Source organism: Pagrus pagrus (assembly GCF_965226575.1).
Source record: "Pagrus pagrus genome assembly, chromosome: 8".
Lineage (NCBI taxonomy): Eukaryota > Metazoa > Chordata > Actinopteri > Spariformes > Sparidae > Pagrus > Pagrus pagrus.
The window spans coordinates 28,480,764-28,500,023 of record NC_140192.1 but is presented as its reverse complement, the minus strand read 5'-3'; the positions used below and the strand labels follow the sequence as shown (position 1 = coordinate 28,500,023).

The window sequence follows — 19,260 nt, the reverse complement described above, 5'->3', positions numbered from 1 at the left end:
ATGTACACACACTGACAGAGCAGCAGAGCGGAGCGGAGCGGAGCAGCTCTCATCCACAGCGCTGCTACAGAACGGTCCGCTGTTTGATTTTGTTTGCGCTTTGTTTGTTTGTTTTTTAAGAATAGTTTATACTTCACTTTGGTGGCAAGTCTGATGGTTTCTCTTTTAAAGTTTGTGTAATTTTTCACTCCAGTTTGGAATATCCTTTGGGATTTAAGGTGGACGCTTCACGACGCGCAGGTACAGTAAAGTTTAAAGAAATAACCGCTGAAATCAGATCACTCTGTGGAGGTTCGTCCACAGTGTCCGGGCACAAATGCATAGAATCTGATGATATCCCCTCTTCCCAGTTTGCAGAAGTCATCCAGAGAACGTTCGCCCAGGATTATTTCTTTTCGACGCAGGAGCGCACAGCAGCGACTCGGGGCGCTTCGAGAAGAAGAACTTCGTCTGGGCTGTTTTTATTATTATTTTTTTTTTTTACTTGAGCCGTCCCAGAAATGGTGGGGCACCTACATTTACAAGCGATGGATGATAGCCTGAAAGGAAAGAACCGGGAAGGGCTGCTCGACAGTCCGGATTCGGGGTTACCCCCCAGTCCCAGTCCGCCCTTCTGCTCGCTTTCTCCGGGTCTGATCGAGTCGCGCTCCGGCAGCTGCACGACGCCCGTCGAGAGCCATCATGGATATTACAGAAAGGAGAGCAGAGAAGGCAAACTGGTGAGGAACATGTCTCATGATTTGAACAATATTGCAATCTGAAAGTCTGTTTTATGTCCAGTGTAATTTTTCAGGCAGTCGCCTCCCAAAACGCTGATTTAAAGGATTAAAAAGACCCATGGACGAATGATGACGCTGCTGTGAGCAGTTTAGTGTTTAGCCAGAAACAGATTTCACTTTAGTCCACTCACACATCTGGAAGCCCCCCCTCTCTCTCTCTCTCTCCCTCCTCCCTCTCTCTCACCCCTCTCTCTCTCTGATGTTGCACTTGTACTGAAGATACCACTGACCCTCAACAACCCACAAAATCGTCTTCTTTTACACTCTGGTGCATCAGCTGAGCCCTAACTAGCCTGCATGGTGTCACCAGGGTCAGTGAGTTGATTACACCCAGTAGGGTTTCTAAAGTGGGGTCCAGGGACTCCCAGGGGTCCTTGCCAGGATTCCAGGGGCTCCCAGCAAGATGACGGAAGGTTTTATAACCCAGTAGCGTGTATCTGAGTGAAAATCCACCTCAGAATGTTCTTTACATTGGCATCAGCAAATTGAAACAGAACCTTCAGCAATCAGTAATGAAAACATTTTTTGTGTTCATAACAACACTTTTAGCTATCTGCCTCAATCAATCTCAGGTCGTAACTCATCATGGAAACCAGCCAGGTCCACACACAAAACTGAACTATTGATAAAAAACATATGGCCAAGCTGTTGTAGCCAAATGTCTTTATTAATGGTAAATATTGTTGTTTTAATAAACCTTTAGGACCTTGTCATTCTTTAATTATTTCTTGAAAAATGTAAATATCTGTAGGATAGAGCAAATAGAATAATTTTATTTGTCTACAACAATCAGTAACTTACAAGGACTTAAAGTTATTAAAGTCCTTGTAATAAGAATTAGTTAACAGGGTTAGGGTTATAAGACCCTGTATAAAACCTTATATGATGCTTATAAACATTATGTGCTAATAGGCATTGTTGTTAAAAATAGCATCATAAACAGGTTTATTGTTAGATTGTAAGACATTAATAAGCACATTAACAAGAACCCTGTTAACCTTTTATAGACGCTTAAGACCACTGATAAAAGCGTGATGGGTTTCTTGTAATTATGTCATACAGTCCGACTAACTTACCTATTATGTTATTGTTAAACCTTTACTAAGGTTGTAATGTTGCTTTGTTAAGATTAATATACACTTTATTAATAATCTTTTAACAATTAACGAAGCCTTTTGCAGCTGGAATGAGCACTACGTGTGGACAAAATGTGTCATTTTTTTAAAGCACAAAAACACAGTTAAAGGAAGCTTTAGAAAATTTGTGTCTTTACTTTTTATTGCTTTCATATAAATGGCAGCCGAATACATAATAATGTTAGTAAACATCTTATAAGGTCCTTTTAATCTATTAACTAAAACTTATTACAAGGAAGTGTTTCCTACTAATCAAATCTTAAAGATGATTTTGCATATTTCCGGTAAAACCTAGTAAGTAAGTACAGTAAGTACTAATATTGCTTTCTGAGGACATGTTACTTCACGCAGAATATAATTTATGGAAACTAAGGACAATTGCCAAGTCCACTTTTAGGACTTCAGTGACATAACGATGCTGATTTGATTGAAAATCATTTCCAGTTTGCAGACATGTCTGCGCAGGTTGAGGTGGCTTTCAAAGTGTGTGAAGGAGGCCTCAGAAATGCAGTGTTTGCATGACACAGGTTTCCTGAGGCCTGAAACAGAAACAGAGAGATCCTCTAATACTAAGAAGGTTCAGATTAGTAGGATATCGTTCCTGATAGAGGCTGCTGCTGCTCCGTCTGTGGGCCTGTGTGTGTGGAAAGAATAAAACTTTTTGATCTCGAGCTTTTAGACGTCTACTAGCTGGACAAAGGGAGGCATATATGTGCTCCATTTTTTTTTCTCTTTCCAAATCTATTTTTGTGTTGTTTTTGTGTGGCACCAAAGAACAATCCTCAAGTTCTATTTCGGGTTGCAGGGGCTTGTTCGTGTGGGAGCAGCCTGTTGCATAAGTCTTTGATGACCTCTCATTTCTAAATTAAACATGGATAAACACTCAGACAGTCTGTTTTTAAACAGGGGTCGAATTTAAACAGACTTTATTCATTTCATTTTATATTTCATGTTAACCATAGGGATGAGAAGCATTAAAAAGTGTGCTCACGTAATCTGTGACAGGTTGTCCTGTTGAAGGATACCGTTGAAGTGTCGGTGGATTAGACGGGAGGACACACAGGAGACAGATCTCATGACTTCTTCTAAATCTGCCTCGCTGATGCTCTCACATTAACACAAACATAAGACATAAAGTCAGAGGCTTCCAGTTGGAAAAGGTGTGTTTGACTAGGCGTTTCTCTCTGCAGCCTCACATTGTGCATTGTGCATTGTGTGGGTCACTCAGCTGCAGACTATTTTTCCTGGGCAGAAACTAGCTTCAAGGGGGATTCATGCTTTGTGTGCACACTGGGGGATCCACTGCCTGGAGCTGACCTGCCCTCCATTCACTTCTGCATGTTTGCTTTGCACAAGTTGCCAGAACGCAACGTGGAGAAATACCTGGGATGCTCTCCATGCCGAAGCAGCAGAGAAAAGACGGTCAAATCAAGTTTTTTTTAGGTCAAGAAGCAGCAGAGACTGAACGCCTGCAGATTTTCAGTCCTGTGTGGTGAAACTAGCAGCTGCACCATTTAGATAGTGTGTGTATGCGTTTGTGTGCGTGGTGATGATCGTGGTCTTTAGGTAAGACGAGCTCCACACGGTGCTCTGCTGTGCCCTTGGCCTGTTCTTGCTCGTCTCCTGTAGTGGCATGTGCGCTTCACTGCGGCCAAACCGCAGCATGTGACAGCAGCCTCCTGTGTAATGTGAGAGTAGCTGGAGTTGTGGTCGGGGTGCCATTTGAATCAGACCGGTCACTGTTTAGACACACAGTTATAACCTTGCTTCAGTGTGTGACAGTGTTTCTGATTGGTGCAGCTAAGAGGTCAAAGGTCAGGGCTAAAACAGACCTGGTTCATACAGTTAGATGTTGATCAGTAAATTTAATGCGTCTGGTGTTGTAGCTACACTGCTGAGAACAGAACAAATGCTCTAAATGAATGCCATGAAAACTAATATTCTTATGAGGCCCACAGGAATGTGTTTGTCCAGACACTGCAGGTGAATTAGCATCCATTTCCAGACCCTTGTTTCATGTTGTTGACATATTAGAGTTAAAGGTTTTTGTCAAAATAAAATATTATATAAATTAGGCTGTGAATGATATGAGAACAATCCCCTCAGTAAAAAACCTTCAGAATATAGATAATATAAATAAAACTGGAAAGTTTGGTGTAGTAAATGCTGCTGAAGTGGAGATTTATGGCTCAGAGTCTGAGAAAAAAACTCATTTTGAGAAAACGGCCTTTAAAGATTTGTTGATTAAGTCAGTCAAACAACACATCGAATAAATCCACATTTCTTCTTCCAGGCTGACATATAGTTTCTGCCATAACTGGTAAATACCAGATCTCAGCTGGGCACATGAGATCTCTAAACGTGCCTTTAATGTATGTTTTTGTTCATGTGTGTATTGGGTCAGGTGTGTGAAACAGCAGGTGAAGTAGTGAGGTGAGGATGAACCTGAGGAAGAGAGAGGCTCTCAAATGTGTAAAGAAAAAACAATTCACATACGAATCAATAAATATGGTGAAAGGACTGTATTTATATATGGCATGTATAGTCTTGTAAACCACTCAATGGACTTCACCCATTCCCACCCCGGTGGCCTAGGCTACCATGCAAGGTCACCTGCTCATCAGGGGTAATAACTCAGTTTGGGTCTCAGTATCTTGCTTTGAGTTATCTACTGTAGCGGCAACATATTTTCAGTACACACACACACACACACATATAGGCAGGCTGTGTGAGGGTCACACGTCTCCAGCCAGCCTTAGCTGCAGTGAGAGAGATTCACCACCACCCACACAGTGTAATTATCTGAATCAAAATGTTGCCTTGCCCGCTGTATTTCTTGTCTAATTATTACTCTAGTAAGAGTCGTTTCGCCATTGACGAGGCATGTTCTCATCAGGGGACCTGTTTTCCTGCGGAGGGTGGGGACTGATGTGTTTTCAGTTCGGTTTTGCTCTAAACCCCCAACACGCTGGCATCTTTTACTGCAATTCCCTGAACGGACACGTTGGCAGGAGGGTTAGGAACACTCATGGGTATTTTCAGATTGTGACTCTTGTGTGTCCTCTGCACAGCTGCCCTACCTGCTGCTGAACTCCACGGGAACGGACCCAAAGACTCGCATGCACCCTGTGTTCTTCGGGGAAAGCATCGAGGTCAACCCCAAACCAGAGCAGGAAATCAAGTAAGAGAACTCTGACACCTAAAGAGAATATGGAGCCGAGCTCACACAATATTCTCTTGTCAACGCTGCCACCTTGTGTTAAGTTTAAGATGTGTTTCCTCTCCTTTCCAGGTGCAACTCAGAGGTCAAGTACGACTCTGACAAACACTACCAGGACCAGGTTTACTGTGCCCCCGTCCCCACGGCCACCTCCTTCAGCGAGACAGTGGTGGCGGTGCAAAACTGCACCTGGAGGAGCTACAAGTCTCAGGTGTACCTGGAGCCGCGGCAGAAGCCCATCAGCTACCGGAGCACCACCATCATCTACCCGAAACGCGCCAAGAACACTTACCGCACCACGCTCAACTACAATGCCACGGGCTCCCGCCGCTGGTTCGTCTCCACAGTGCAGCTGGAGTCGAGCGAGGATACGAGTCCCTGCATCATCTACACAGAGGATCTGTAGTGCTGCCAGGTGTTCATCTTACTATGTTTTGGAGGACGAGGAACTCAGGAAGGCCCCTGTTGAAAGAGAAATACCTGGAGCTCGTCAAAAAAACGTGTTCATCTTTACTCGCCATGGAGGAAACTCTGGGAATCCTTCAGTGTATTTAGACTTTCTACTGATGCAGTCTTTAAAAAGGGAGTCGGTCCTCTGGCAGTTTAAAGCTGCTCGTCAATGGTTAATGTCTTATTTAAAAAACAAGTTGACAAATTGGTGGCCTTTGCTCTCCTTCAGGTTGGATTGTAACCTCGGTGAAGGTGACAGTCAGATTGTCTGTGTACATAGAGAAAAGTCAAGACGGTGCGTGTCGTGGATTCTACACCAATGCAAAGCTTTCTAATGTGGCTTTATTGCACTTGTGATCTTAATGTCACAGTCCTCTCTGTGGACGTGCGGGGGGGGATTTCAGTGCTGCATGTGAAAAATTGGACCAAAGATAGTTTGAACAGTTTATCTCTAACAGAACATGTTTTTTTTTTGTTTGTTTTTTTTACAGTTTCAATTAACACACATTCAAACAGTGGCTTGTTTAGTTCAATCTAGTCAGTCAAGTCTAATCAAAAGAAGGACGACAGCACAGAAACAGAATGCCTTGAGAATGTTTGAAAAAAAGAAGATATTTGAATACTTTGTTGGAGTTGAGGGTGCTTTGGTAAAGAGGTTCTTGTTTGGTTTCTAGGAGGTACTGAAGAGCTGCAGCAATTGGAAAAAAAAAACATCCTTAATTATTATTCATAGAGTTTACAACCCAATCAGCAGAATACATAGCAAAATGCAAAAATATCCAGTAGTTTCACACTTACAAATGACAGGCCATGTCACGTTATAAACATGTAATCTGAAACTGATATGACACATTTTGTAGAAATGTCAGTAAGGTAGTTTCAACAAGAAGTACAAATGTGAATGTATCAGTGTTTTGCAAAAAACATTAACTGCAAACACTTTATGGTAGGCCCGGCTGGGCTGGAGTTTAACGCTTAGAAACCCAGTTCATTTGCTTTATCAGTGAACCAGTTTGTCTTTAACCTGCTCTGGTCTCAGATGGCGGAGCTTCACACACAGGAAAGGGTAAAAAAAAAAAAAAAAAAAGACAATCGGGGAAGTGTTTGAACAATGTTTTACTAACTTCTCTGTCAAAACTGGACAAACTGTACTAATGAGTCACTCATTAGTACAAAAAAATTAATCTACTTTTCCATGAGAGCCAAAAACAAACAGAAAACAAGAACCATTCTAAACTGCAGGCGTCTGGATAGTGAAGTGCAACAATTTACCTTGCTCTGTTTCAACCAACGCTCAAAATATAGTTCTCCTGGATTGAGTGGCACCAGTTATTCGTTAATCCACCACGTAGTTTGTGCATGTTGTAGTTATTGATCTCAGACCAGTGATTTCCTCAGTCCTGTTGTGCCATTAAAACTAAGCAAATGTCTTTGCTCAAGGTTGCACAAAGTGGGCCCAGCATAAAAGTTTGAAAAAAAAAAAAAAATTAATTTAAAGAAAATTAGAATATGAATAGCGGTTGATGCTGTTTTATTTTCTGTAAGGTAAAAATGTTCTTTACATCTGTAGGATCCAAAACTATTTATTATTTGTAATAATCTGAAGATGGTGGGACAAGTAATATTTGCAGGAAGTCAGTCAATCCTAGAAATGCTGAAGCCTCGATAGGCAAGTGAAAAAAAAAAGATTATCTGTGCAAAACAATTTGTTCAGGGCTCTCTCATGGCTTCTGTACATTAGCCTACCATTTTACAACTTAACAATAGAATTCAATACAATACAGAAGGTGTTTGCTTTTTGCCTGCGGTCCCCCATTAAGGTTAAATTTTGGCCCCCCAAGGGAAACAGTGGGCACCTCTGTCTAGTAAAGACTAGTGTCTGAGTCGGTGGTAGCATCCCAAATTGGAGCATAGCTTCCAAAAAGTGTACAGTTTTAGTTTGAAAGTAACACTTTTAACTGAAGTACTTTGGTAGCTAATACTTTTGTTTAACAGTGTTTAAATTGAGAAATATGTGCTTTTCAGTGTTGGTTTTCATGCAGTACGTGATGCTAACGTAGCTAGCCTCATGTGCTCATTAAGGCAGACATTATTATCATAATGTTCATTAATTTGATTTTACTTTAGTGAAATTTAACTTTAAAATCTGTCCAAGTGTAAAGTCAAATGTTTTAACTAGACTACATATGAATGCTCTAACGCTTCTCTCTAAATGAGTCTACATGAGCAAGCTAACATTAGCTTTGTCGGTTTGTTTTGATCAGCTAGCAAAAAAACTCTTCTCAAGAACTAGTTTCTGTGCAACCCCCTTTCATTTAGTGATGTGGTAACCTCCACCTAATAAACACGTGTTCAAGCGGTGAATAGCTGGTGCAACTCAGTGTTCAGTTTGTTTCAACAATCAGCAAACTGAGCAGTTTCTAATCCAAACATCATTTTTCCCTGTTGAAGATGTAAAATTGAGTTTTCGTCACTTCTTTTTGTGTCAAGTGATTATATATTATCGAACATGGCAAATATTGAAACTTCAGACTTTACCTCAAATTTCCTTCGTTATCGGTTTTATTTTATTGCAAATGTGTATTTCTGACGTATCATTTATGAGCTTGAGCTTGCAGTCGTGTTGCTTTTAGAGTTTGAAACACTCTCCAGGTTAAAGTGTAATGGTTGGAGAGACATGGAGGGCACAAAGCTGAGGTGATGCATCAGTAGTACTGTAAGATGAGTACTGGGTTTTAATGAGGGAAAAGAACGTAGAAATAAGAGCAGAACAAGAGGAGAAAAGTCAGATCTGCTCATTCAAAAGAAACATTATAGATGAGATGAGGATATAGTTCAGAAGATGGAAACTCTTGGGAAGATGATGAAGAGTTCTGCTGCGGTTGATGGTCCGTGAAATGTCAGAGAATGATGAGAGAAAGTCAGTGTGTGTCAAGTTTATGGTGGCTTTATGTGAGATACTTTCGTGTTTCCTAACACTTGATTTTGTTACTGTAAAAAATGTTCCTGTTGTATATGTGGCATCGAGGCACTTCATAATTCTTTATATTTTTGTACATCAATCATCGTTCCTGTTCTGATCAAAGGAAATAATTTAAAAAGATGTGTATCCTAATTGAATAAAAAAGCAATACCCAAACCCTTAATCTGTTGTGTTCAGTACATTTGTTGCTTAATTTAATCCTTGCCTGCCTCATACAGGTTTTATTTTGTCACTTTGCAAGAAAGAGGACTTTCTCCGGACACAAAGGGACGGGTCTCACGTTCTCGTCTCGTTTCCTCTAAAATAATTTCAGCCAATGTTTGGATTCATTTAGAAAAAAAACCACAGTGTTGAGTGTGGAAATGCATGTAGCAATACAGTACTGAATCCTTACACTTTTAACTTTATTTAATTAGTAAATTATGGGATGTAAACATGCACTCAGTGAAGGATGCTGAGGGATTCATGAAAATGCACGAAGTTCCCACAACATAACATTTTATCTGCAATAGTCTCATCTACAGTTCATCATCCAAAACACCCAATCACCCCCGTCCTTCATAACCTCCACTGACTCCCCATCCCCCAGCGTATAAACAACAAACTCCTTATCATCACCTACAAAGCCCTCCTGAACCTTGCCCCCCCTTTATGTGGCAGCCTTTGTGTCCACTAAATTTCCCTCGGGTAATGTTACATTTTGAATCAGTCTGTTGTGTTTAGTTTTAGTTATACTGGTACTTTTCATCCCATATATTTAAGAGGAAATGGAAATCCCTTCACTTGTTTGATATCCTCATATGATATTGATCAAACAACATATGGACAACTGACTCGCATAATATTTGTGCATATTTATAATAGTAGCCTACTGCAAGTTTTTCCTTTTTTTTCTACCATGAAATGTTATTGTATACAATAAAATAAGAGTCTTTAATTTTCTGTCATGGAGTAAATCACTTCACTGCTAAAAGAAAAGGAAAAGAAGAAGAAGAAGAAGAAGAAGAAGAAGAAGAAGAAAGCAGACTCACTGCCAGGTGGTGTCTTATTTTTAATTGCAGACTTTGTTCATTTTGTGCCTCAGTGATTGTCATTATTAGTACTTAAACGAATATAAATCATTGAATATAAAAACGATTCATCAAAATCAGTTAAATGATTATCATTATTGTACTATAGCAGTAAGACTAAATATAATTACTATACTACTATAATCACCCCAGGCCTTATATATGTGTTTATGTGCATGCATATATGTATGTATGTGTGTGCATGTGTATGTAGACGTGTATGTATACAGTATGTATGTGTATATATGTATGTATATGTGTGTTTGTATAAATGTATATTTTTCTTTTTCTCCCTCTCCCCTCTCACTATCTCTCTCTCTCTCTCTCTCCTCCTTTACTCTTCCCACCACTCAGATGCCTGACTGCACACAATATTACATGACACTGCCACTCATACAAATACCCAGACACACTTAAACACATACTGTATACTCCACCTAATAACTATAATCCCTCCCTCTGTACACTGACCGACCACATTATGTTTAACTGTTTGTTATTGTCTGTATTTTCTGACCATCATCGACCATTTTGTCTTCCTTATTGTTGTTTAGTGTTCTTTTTGTTTTTTGAGATGATATTACATGTCAGGATCTGGTTATTATAGACACAGCTTCAATATGTATCATCACAGTAACAGAGTCAATACACTGGCAGCTAAACACTCATAAAAACATTATAAAAATACATCCGGTGGTTTGGTGCCTACCTGTATACTGAACATATGAGGAGTAGTTTATAACCACCAGAGAACGTTACAGACTTGTTTTTGGCTCCTGTCTGTTTCCTGAATATATTCGTATGTGTGTGAATGTGTAAATGAGAGGCATTAACTTATAGCACTTTGTAGAAGGAGCTTTATAAAGTTCACTCCATTGACTTGTATTAGTTCACGGGGCAGAGCTGCCACTTCCAATATGGCGGCCAAGTCGACGTATCGCAGCAGCGGGCAGACCCGCTCAATGAGGCGTCTGTCGTGTCCTGTACGTACATGTGTCTCTAGGTAGAGGCCAGAGCGGCTGGTGATAGGTTCATGCTGGTGATAGGTCCATGCTGGTGATAGGTGATAGGTCCATGCTTGTGATAGGTCCATGCTGGTGATAGGTGATAGGTCCATGCTGGTGATAGGTGATAGGTCCATGCTTGTGATAGGTCCATGCTGGTGATAGGTCCATGCTGGTGATAGGTGATAGGTCCATGCTTGTGATAGGTCCATGCTGGTGATAGGTGATAGGTCCATGCTGGTGAGTCGTCAGGCTCGTTTGAGATGAGCCAGAGCTGCGCAGCTCTGACGTCACGCACACGTGGGCAACGGTAATCTCACGGGATCAGGCAGCTGCAGTTTCTGGGTCCAGGCGCTGCAGTGGTAATCGTGGGTAAACTAGTAGGTTGTAATAGGTCATAGTAGTAATAGGTCCATGAAGTTGCTCTCCACCGACTGCGAGACCCTTGGCATGATGGGAAACGTCTGGCTGTCGCCTGATCACACAGCTGATTGGTTTAGATGTTGACTCAACTATATGACGTTTTATAGAAACTTTTATTTTTGCTCACTTGGAGAGATTTTGACCTTATTTGTCTGAGTTTGAAGGTTTGAAGGAGACTTAATAGCCCACGTCCATGTTGGAAACAGCACACGATAAATAATTGTTAACATTTGACCCATTTAAGTCGGCCTGTAAAACATTTAACAAGAGTAAAACTTGTGGTCAGTGGGACGTGACCATTCAGATGTGAAGCCCCGACAGTATAAATATGTGACAGTTCAATAGTGAAAACTATTGCACTTTATTTTTTTGCTTTTGTGTTTGACTGTTAATATATTGTATTTATTAATGTAGTCTGAAAGGCACAGGTCTGCTCAGATGAACAGCAGCAAACTGATATGAAGCTGATTTATGGTAGAACTGATTAAAAATGGAGGTTGATCCATGAACACAGATCACAGATGGCCTGTGTAGAGTTTTAATAGTCTGTGGCGTCATTATTTAACAACAACTGAAGACTGTACAGACTGATCGATGTGTCCGATAACTGGAAATACTCAAGTACAAGTATGTCAAATTTGTACTTATGTAAACTACTTGAGGAAATGTGCTTGGTTACCTTACACCCCTGGGTACACAACTTACATTGGTTTGTGTGTTGCCTTCTCACTTTAGTAACACAAGATAGAAGCCAGAATCTCCTGATTGAACCTGCTTGCTGTGGCCCACATTAGAGAAGTTGTGTAAAGGTAAATTAACTCCAGATATACAGTCAAACATACGGAAGCCCTGAGGGGCGAGTGAAGAATTGTTGTTTTCCTGGTGATCCATTTTCTGAATCTGATCTAAATAGTTTTCTCTCCTGTGTTCATGACTTGAGAATAAGTTGAAACAATCTCCATCTGTGAAAACGTGGGGAAAAAAAATGTTTTCATGGGTGAAACGGAGTTTAAAAAAAAATACTGAATGTTTTTTTCATGCCGTTCACATTTGAACCGATACTGGTACCTGGAATTTTTTGGTACTTTACTCTCTGTCGTAACAAAAAAGGAATTTCAGTTCTAACCAGTCTAAACAATATATCGTGAGTCATATTTCCAGTAACAATGCACATCACGTCTTTCTAAGTTTCATTTCAGTAGCATCTTGCTTTGCTGCATATAAGTCTATAAAATAAAAAAATACTTTTTGAATTAAACTGCTACATCTAGCTGTTCCTGCTCATCAACATAGAGCCATAAGAAGAAATATAATAGAAAACATCAAGATTATGTGTTGCCCTCTCCTGGCACACAACGTCTCTACTAGTAGTGGGTGTATTTTAGACCGATTGGGAATTTTGAGTTAGTATAGTTTTTGTAAGGCCCATTTTGAGGTTTTGTTTTTGTAATACTCATTTTCACCACAAGAGGCTGCAGTGCACCACTACCACATGTTTTGAATGGGACTTAAAGCTTTCATGTTTTCTTCCAGGGGAGTTTTAATTTCTCCATGCACACTGAACACACCATACATCTATTGTGTGTCAGCAGGTTATGTCACATTACTTTCATGTCTTTCTTTTGGCAAGGTATGTTACAGAAGCCCTGAAGGACAAGTGAAGAAAAATGTTTCACACATGGAAAAAAAACCTTCTCCGAATTTTTTCACGTGTTTTCACAGATGGAAAGGAACGTAGATAAATAATCCTGGCAAACCTTTTTTTTCCAGCAGTTCTCAAGTCATAAACACAGGAGTGAAAATAATCTAAATCAGACTTAGAAAATGGATCACCAGAAGAAAAAAGTATTCACTTGCCAAGTCTGATCTAAATTGTTTGTTTTCTTTTTCAGGATACTTTTTTCCTACTTTTTTTAATGTGGGAAAAAAATTCAAATTCAAATGTTGTTTTCACTCTGTTTTACGCATCAATAAAAATTCTCCTGCAAAACTTCTTTTGGATCAACAGGAAAAAAATCTTCACTTGCCCCTCAGGGCTTCTGTACATAAAACGTAAAACTTCTAAACTGAAATTAGTCCTCTATATTTAATTCTTCCGAAAGACCCTGCTGGAAAACAAAATTTAATGACAACCAATGACAGATCTGTTTCAGAAATTCCAGATGTCTTGACATGATTTTGAGGAGAAGATCAAGCTGGAAGAGAAGAGGTTACAAGTAGGCCTTAGTAATGATTGAAAAACAGGGAGGACAAAGGATGTGGAGGGCCCCGTGCCTGTGTTTGCCTGAGGCCCCTAAATGACTAAATCTGCCACTGATGCCACCCTCACAATTTCCCCGGGAGACTCCTGTTTTTCACTGCCCTCTCCCGCTTTCCTCTCGGGGTCACAATTCTCCTGTATTTCTCCCGATTCATGACAAATCCACTGACAAACACTAGCTGTGCTGTGCTGTGCAGCTCAGTGGTCTGGGTCACCTCTCCAAACCTGGGCCTACTGCAGAGTTCTAGGTTTTTTTGTCCGACGAAAGGTTTAAAGTAGATTACATTGTGTGATGCAGACTTAAGCGCGACAAAAATGACAGACATTGAAAAAAAACACTCATAAAAGTACAAGTACACCCCTTCCTCAACAGTAATGCCACAGTGATAAATAACATGACTCTGAGACCATTAATGGCAATAAGCTTTTTATTTAAACATTAAGGCAGTGTCTTTTTTGTTTTTCATTTTTACACTGCTATCCACAAAGCTTGCTGGTGGGCATGTAGAATTTAACCATGTGAATATTTCTTTTTTTTTTTTCTTCTGAATACCAACCTTGAAGCAAGCCACATAAATATTTACATCTCTTCAGTTTTATATACAATCCTTGCTATTATACAGTGGGTTATGATAAAAAAAAAAAAAAATCATTATGCACAAAATGGTTTAACAATGTACTGTTTATGTCAACCCCCCCACCCACCCTGCCCCCACCCACGCTTGGACAGTAAGCACATCAGCAATCAACTTTATCTTTTCAGAATGATTATTTTTTGATTTGTGACATGAAAGAAAATCAAAACGATCTGTAAGAACAAAAACAAAATGGTTGCATGTTAAAAATCATTTCAGTATACTTTTTAAAAACAACACATTAGTCCGTCATCGGTTTAAGGGAACAGCTGGATATGGCTTAGTCTGTTTACCATCACATTCTTATATTTCATCAGTGGAAAAATGATATACACGCAGAGAGACTGATGAGCAGAGCCTGGCTGTATTTTTCTCTTAGCCTGACATCAGACCTGATAGAAAAGTCCAAAACATGGCTGAGCTTTCTGCAGGTGTGGCATGCTGAATGAGTCAAGGAGGGAGGAGGTAGTCCTATAACAGTCATGCTTGTGTTGAGACTACAAATAGAGAGGTGTGTCTTTCTAAACCACCAAACTAGCTCACAGCAGAGTACTCAGAGGACAAAATTGGCCCTCACAAGCTGGAAACATTTCACACCGTTTACAGAGAGGGTGACCTCTAAAATACTGCAGCAAAAATGTGAGAACATGTCAAGTAATGATACACAAAACTACCAGAGTGCTTTCGAATGCCTTCCCCTCAAACTCCTCTGACCGGGGGGGTGCAGTGAAGTACACTTGAAGTATGTCATCGGTCCTGTAGAGAAGAAAATGTTTGTTGCTATCCTGTGATACAGCTCGTTTTGAACAGAACTGTCATGCGTCAAACAGTTAAAAACTAAGGCTATGATGGATTTGGAAGAAAAGAAAAAATGCACACAAATTTTTAAAAAAGAGGACGTTTCATTTGCTTTTTTGTTTTCAGATTTCCCTGCGTGGACAGTATAAACCCTGTCAAGGGGGGCTAAAAGAAAAATTGTGCGTCACTTAGTAACTTCAGTACTGTATATGTAAAATAAATGGCACTTTACACTAGGAATATTTCATAACTGTACAAAACCTGCCTGGATGAGGAGTTGGGTCTCAGCTCCTCCTCTAGGCAGTGAAAGGTCAGAGGTTAGACTGTCACAACAGTTTCCAGATGGGATTTAAGCAGGTCAGCTGACGCTGCCATGGACTGAGGGTCATAGAAAGATGGCTTTTTTTTGTCACCTCCTAAATGCAAACAAACTCCAAGTGATGCTGAGGAGTTTGCCTTTAAGCAGCTTTAAGGTTGGTCTGCATCTGCTCAAAGCGGGGTAGTCATCTTTCGCGAAAATGTGATTGTCGCTTTGAGTGTGGGAGCGATAAAGACCAAAACTAAACAGAGAGGTGTTAAAGGATCCCGCCACAGAGGGGTTTCTAGGAGTCCATTTTTTCACCTGCCCCAGGAAACACAGATTCTTAAAAATGCCATTGTGAACAGATTGACAACTAAGTGCTTAATATCCAACAAACACAGACATGGTTAATATAAAAACAGTGAGAAAGTGTCACTTGTTTCAGTGCCATCCATCTGGCAAATCATCTCCCTGCATGGATGCCTGAAGTCAACAGGCCTTCGCCTTTCCTCAGGACCCTCCCTAATATATGACATCAGCAATGAACAGCATGTTTACCCTGTAAACCAATGATATGACCCTCCCGCATAACAATTTCTGCCCCCCACCCCAAAAAAGATACATCATTGCAGATAATAGACAACAAATGACACCATCAAAAGTTCACCATCAAAGTATACCAAAGGTCTCAACTCACGTTTCAAACACAGGACTGGACTGAATTTAAAGGAGCAAAAGAACCAAAATAAGAAAAACAAGATGTTGATTCTCCTCCTGTCCCCTCACACATATTTGTATTGTGGCAGCAGTGCACAGGCCGCCTGCACCTGGAGTTCACCGTGAAGAAACGTGAGAGGGTCTTCGCTGTGTGGGCCGCTGCTCTAAGGTCAGATCCAAATCTGTCCCTAGTGCAGCCGTCATTGGGCTCCTGACCAGAACCAGCCTCAGAGTCCCATCCACATGAGTGTCAGCACATCAGAGCGCCACACTCAAAAGGTGCACGTCAATGTGTCTGTATTGATAAGGCCAGTGAGGAAAAGTAGTAAAGATTTTTAAAAAAAACAAAGAAGAAGAAAGTGATTTGTCCTTTAGAGCAGTCCTGGAGTGAATGCATAACACATAAGTGCAAACACACACGCACACACACACACACAGAGCAGCAGTGTGTGCTCGCCCTGTGTGGTGTCTCAGGTGTGTGACAGGAGGTTAGGAGAATCCTTGCTTGATGACTGAAGGAGGAAATGCAGAGTGGAATGGTGGGTGTAGGTTTGCAGATGCCTCAGCAGGTGTGTGTGTGTGTGTGTGGCTGCAGCAGCAGAGTTGGTTGACTGTTAGCGGGTCCTGTGGTACGAATGAGTCTCGGGTCACTCACTGTCAGACAGGGTCTCGTACTGAGACATGAGCAGAGGCTTGGGCTCATCCTCCCAGGACCGACCCTGTCCCGGCCCTAAACCCGGGGCCCCTGGCTGACCAGAGGAGGGGGAGGGAGCAGACACCGTCCCGCTGGGGATACGCATTATCAATGGGTTACACGGGTAGGGAGTTGGAGTTGAACCTGCAGAAAGACAGAATGATTGTGTGTCAGTTCACACCTGGCATTAACATGGGGATCTCACTTCCCTGCTCGACATAAAAATAAACATGTACATCGCTGATACAAACAAATATGATGTTTATCACACAAAGAAAAATAATTCATAGCTATTTGACATGTTTACCATCAGTAAAAAGGTTGTCTTCTTTCAGAAATTGTGTGTAAACGGTGAAATCAGTTGAAACAGCTGCAAAATGTTGGCAGGTAAGACGCACTTTAGACACACAAGCAGACAGGCTGGTACAGCCTGTGACAAACTGACACTTTCCACAAGGAATGAAACAAACATCTGCTGTGACGACACTGATGTAACATCAATCAGGGGGGTTTCTACCTGTGGATGAAGGCCGGTCCTCCCAGACGCGGTTGGTAAGAGGGGTTCGTCTGTTGCAGTCTCCCTCAGAGTGGACTGAGGACACAGAAGACGGTCTCTCCCCTCCTGACAGGCCTGGTCCTGGAGATTTGGCCTTCCGTCCATTAGAGCGCCCGTTGCCCTTTGAGGACTTTCCCCCACCTGCAACCAGGGGAGGCAGAACTTCAACCAACGCTTTAACACCTCCATCAGAGCTGCTGATTCTAACCTGCCTGCTGTGCCATAACTAACTGAGCTGCATTAGTCCTTCAGTATTTGTCTTGAACGATTATAATAAATTACTGTTGGACCTTACAAAAGGCTTTATAGAAGGCCTAACTGAAGAATAACATGCTATCATACTATCATACTAAGAGGGGGAGAAAAAGGAAGGGCACCTTGAGAGAAAAAGTCCTCAGCACGTCCTTCAGCTGCAGGCATACCAGACACGCTGGAGCCCATCTGGTTAGCAGCGTTGGATGGAGGGCGTTCCTCAGACTCATCGTATTTGCCCATTAAGGCTTTTCTTATAATGGCCTCCAAGCCTATTGAGTTACCAGGCGTCTCTGGAGCTGGGTGGGTGCGGACACTCACTGGTCCTTTGAAAGGAAAGAAGGTTAAAAGAGTTAAGTAAGATAAGAACAGACAATTGGCAGCAAGAAGAGAAAGCAAAACAAGTGAGAAGAAGAGGAAGAGAGAGTAATGATAATCACAGAACCACAGCAGTTAATAGTTTCAGAAGGAAAGTAAACGCAGCAGAGACAAAACAGAGCGCAACAGAGCAGAAAGACAAAGGGCATTTGAAAAAGCTGTAATTTTGAAGATTTTATGTCAGGGTTTCTGCAGGTTTAACAAGTCACATTTAAGACTTTTTAAGAGCTACACGAAGTACGAAACAGTGAGGAAAAATAAAGTCCCAGAATTATTCAAAAATAACTAAATGTATTGCCATTCACAGAGCAACTCAAACAATGAGGAATGGAGTGAGTGTGTGTCAAAGTTATTATAGTTTTTAAATTTCATTAGTTTTTATTTTAATTTGGCTTTTCAGTTTGTTTAGTTTAGTTTTTATGTAGGAGTTTAACCTAATTTAGTTAACTCTAATAATGTTTGTATAAAGTCCAGTAATTCTCTGGAACAGAACCAATCGTTATGTTGGGGCTTTGGACAGCAGTACACTTCAATCTATAGGTTCATGTTCAGTTGCATGTTTGTCAACCCGACATTGCTAATATATTGTCACGTGACTGATTTATTTCCAGTTTTATTGCAAGCATTTTTGTGTACAGTCTTCATGAAATAAACCAACAGCTGCAGTGTGTACAACAGCAGTTTGTCTAACAATGAAAACCTGCCAACGTTATTTTTCCTTCCATTTAGAGTCACCATTGGCAATTTCCTTGTTTTTTTACAAAAAAATCTAACTTGCTGATTCCGATTTTCTTTCTTTCTAAGATGTATAATTGACAGAACACACAAACATTTCTGTTACCTTTCTTTAATGAAAAATTTAATTTTGTATTCCTTAAAAACACTACTGCATAACTTTCTCCAAAACTGCAGCAGGTTAGAGGACCTGCTCTCACAAAAACAAATCTCAAATTAAAGCACTCCATTACCTGCATTTATGCATTGCAAGCTGGTGTATCTGGGAAGGTAAACATCTTGTAAGTTTGTAATTTGCTACAGTTGACATGTAGGCATTATTAAAAGTTGGCTGCTCTGGTTTTGACCATGGAGCCTCTGTGTTGTTATTTTATATTCATAACCCTTTAAGTTTCAATGTTTTAGTTTCCCAAAGGAACAACAGATCAAAATAACAACACAGCTTTGTCATAAACGGCCTCTGCTCCGCTCCATGTCTGGTCGGACTCACAGACAAAAACAAAACAAAAGCAGTTACCGGCTGAAAACCTGCTGATTCAGGTCCTGGCTGATCAATCAGACATCTCTACTTCCATTTCTTCTATTAAGCCACCATCACAGTGCTGCTCCATTACCACATTATGTCTGCATGTGTTGCAGACATACATCCGCTTTTGTGTTTGACTAAAACATTTATTCTCACTTTAAATCAAATTCATATTTGATGAGGTTTAAAAAGATTACCTGCAGTTGTCGACGCTGGCATATTGAAGATTTCTGTTCCAGGCTGACCAGAATCTGAAAGAGGGAACAGGGTTTCTTTTTAAAAGTCCAAAAAGCCTCTCTATAAAATCACACCTGCAGTTCTCTTCTGCACTCATTTCTATTCT

General features: G+C 40.7%; 2 protein-coding genes across 8 annotated transcripts in view; one reads left to right on the top strand and one right to left on the bottom strand.

The window, feature by feature from the left end:
- The first annotated feature begins 9 nt into the window (after positions 1–9).
- rflna (refilin A) lies at positions 10–8,731 on the top strand. 2 transcript variants are annotated; one of them, XM_084360523.1, is made up of 5 exons: positions 10–74; positions 194–240; positions 351–719; positions 4,987–5,096; positions 5,208–8,731. In XM_084360523.1, exons 3-5 carry the CDS (start codon positions 501–503, stop codon positions 5,539–5,541), a joined length of 663 nt encoding a protein of 220 aa, XP_084216649.1. In that variant the 5' UTR covers positions 10–74; positions 194–240; positions 351–500; the 3' UTR covers positions 5,542–8,731. The 2 variants fall into 2 exon arrangements, with proteins under 2 accessions (XP_084216649.1, XP_084216648.1); XM_084360522.1 differs by having other exon boundaries at positions 12–240.
- Positions 8,732–15,298: 6,567 nt separating this feature from the next.
- The window catches only part of ncor2 (nuclear receptor corepressor 2), a 117,662-nt gene continuing 113,700 nt past the window's right edge, over positions 15,299–19,260 (bottom strand). For all 6 annotated transcript variants that reach the window (XM_084359360.1, XM_084359362.1, XM_084359365.1 and 3 more), the window contains 4 exons: positions 19,115–19,168; positions 17,404–17,604; positions 16,988–17,167; positions 15,299–16,614 (listed from right to left, as the gene is read on the bottom strand). In XM_084359360.1, the coding sequence (XP_084215486.1) occupies positions 16,424–16,614; positions 16,988–17,167; positions 17,404–17,604; positions 19,115–19,168 (626 nt within the window). In that variant the 3' untranslated portion in view covers positions 15,299–16,423. The remainder of the gene's footprint in view (positions 16,615–16,987; positions 17,168–17,403; positions 17,605–19,114; positions 19,169–19,260) is intronic.

Bases quoted from the DNA above. Each gene is read 5' to 3' on its own strand.
- rflna (XM_084360523.1), top strand. From the start codon at position 501: ATGGTGGGGCACCTACATTTACAAGCGATGGATGATAGCCTGAAAGGA. The intron at 720-4,986 runs GTGAGGAACATG...TCCTCTGCACAG, and splicing joins AGAGCAGAGAAGGCAAACTG to CTGCCCTACCTGCTGCTGAA. The intron at 5,097-5,207 runs GTAAGAGAACTC...TCTCCTTTCCAG, and splicing joins AAACCAGAGCAGGAAATCAA to GTGCAACTCAGAGGTCAAGT.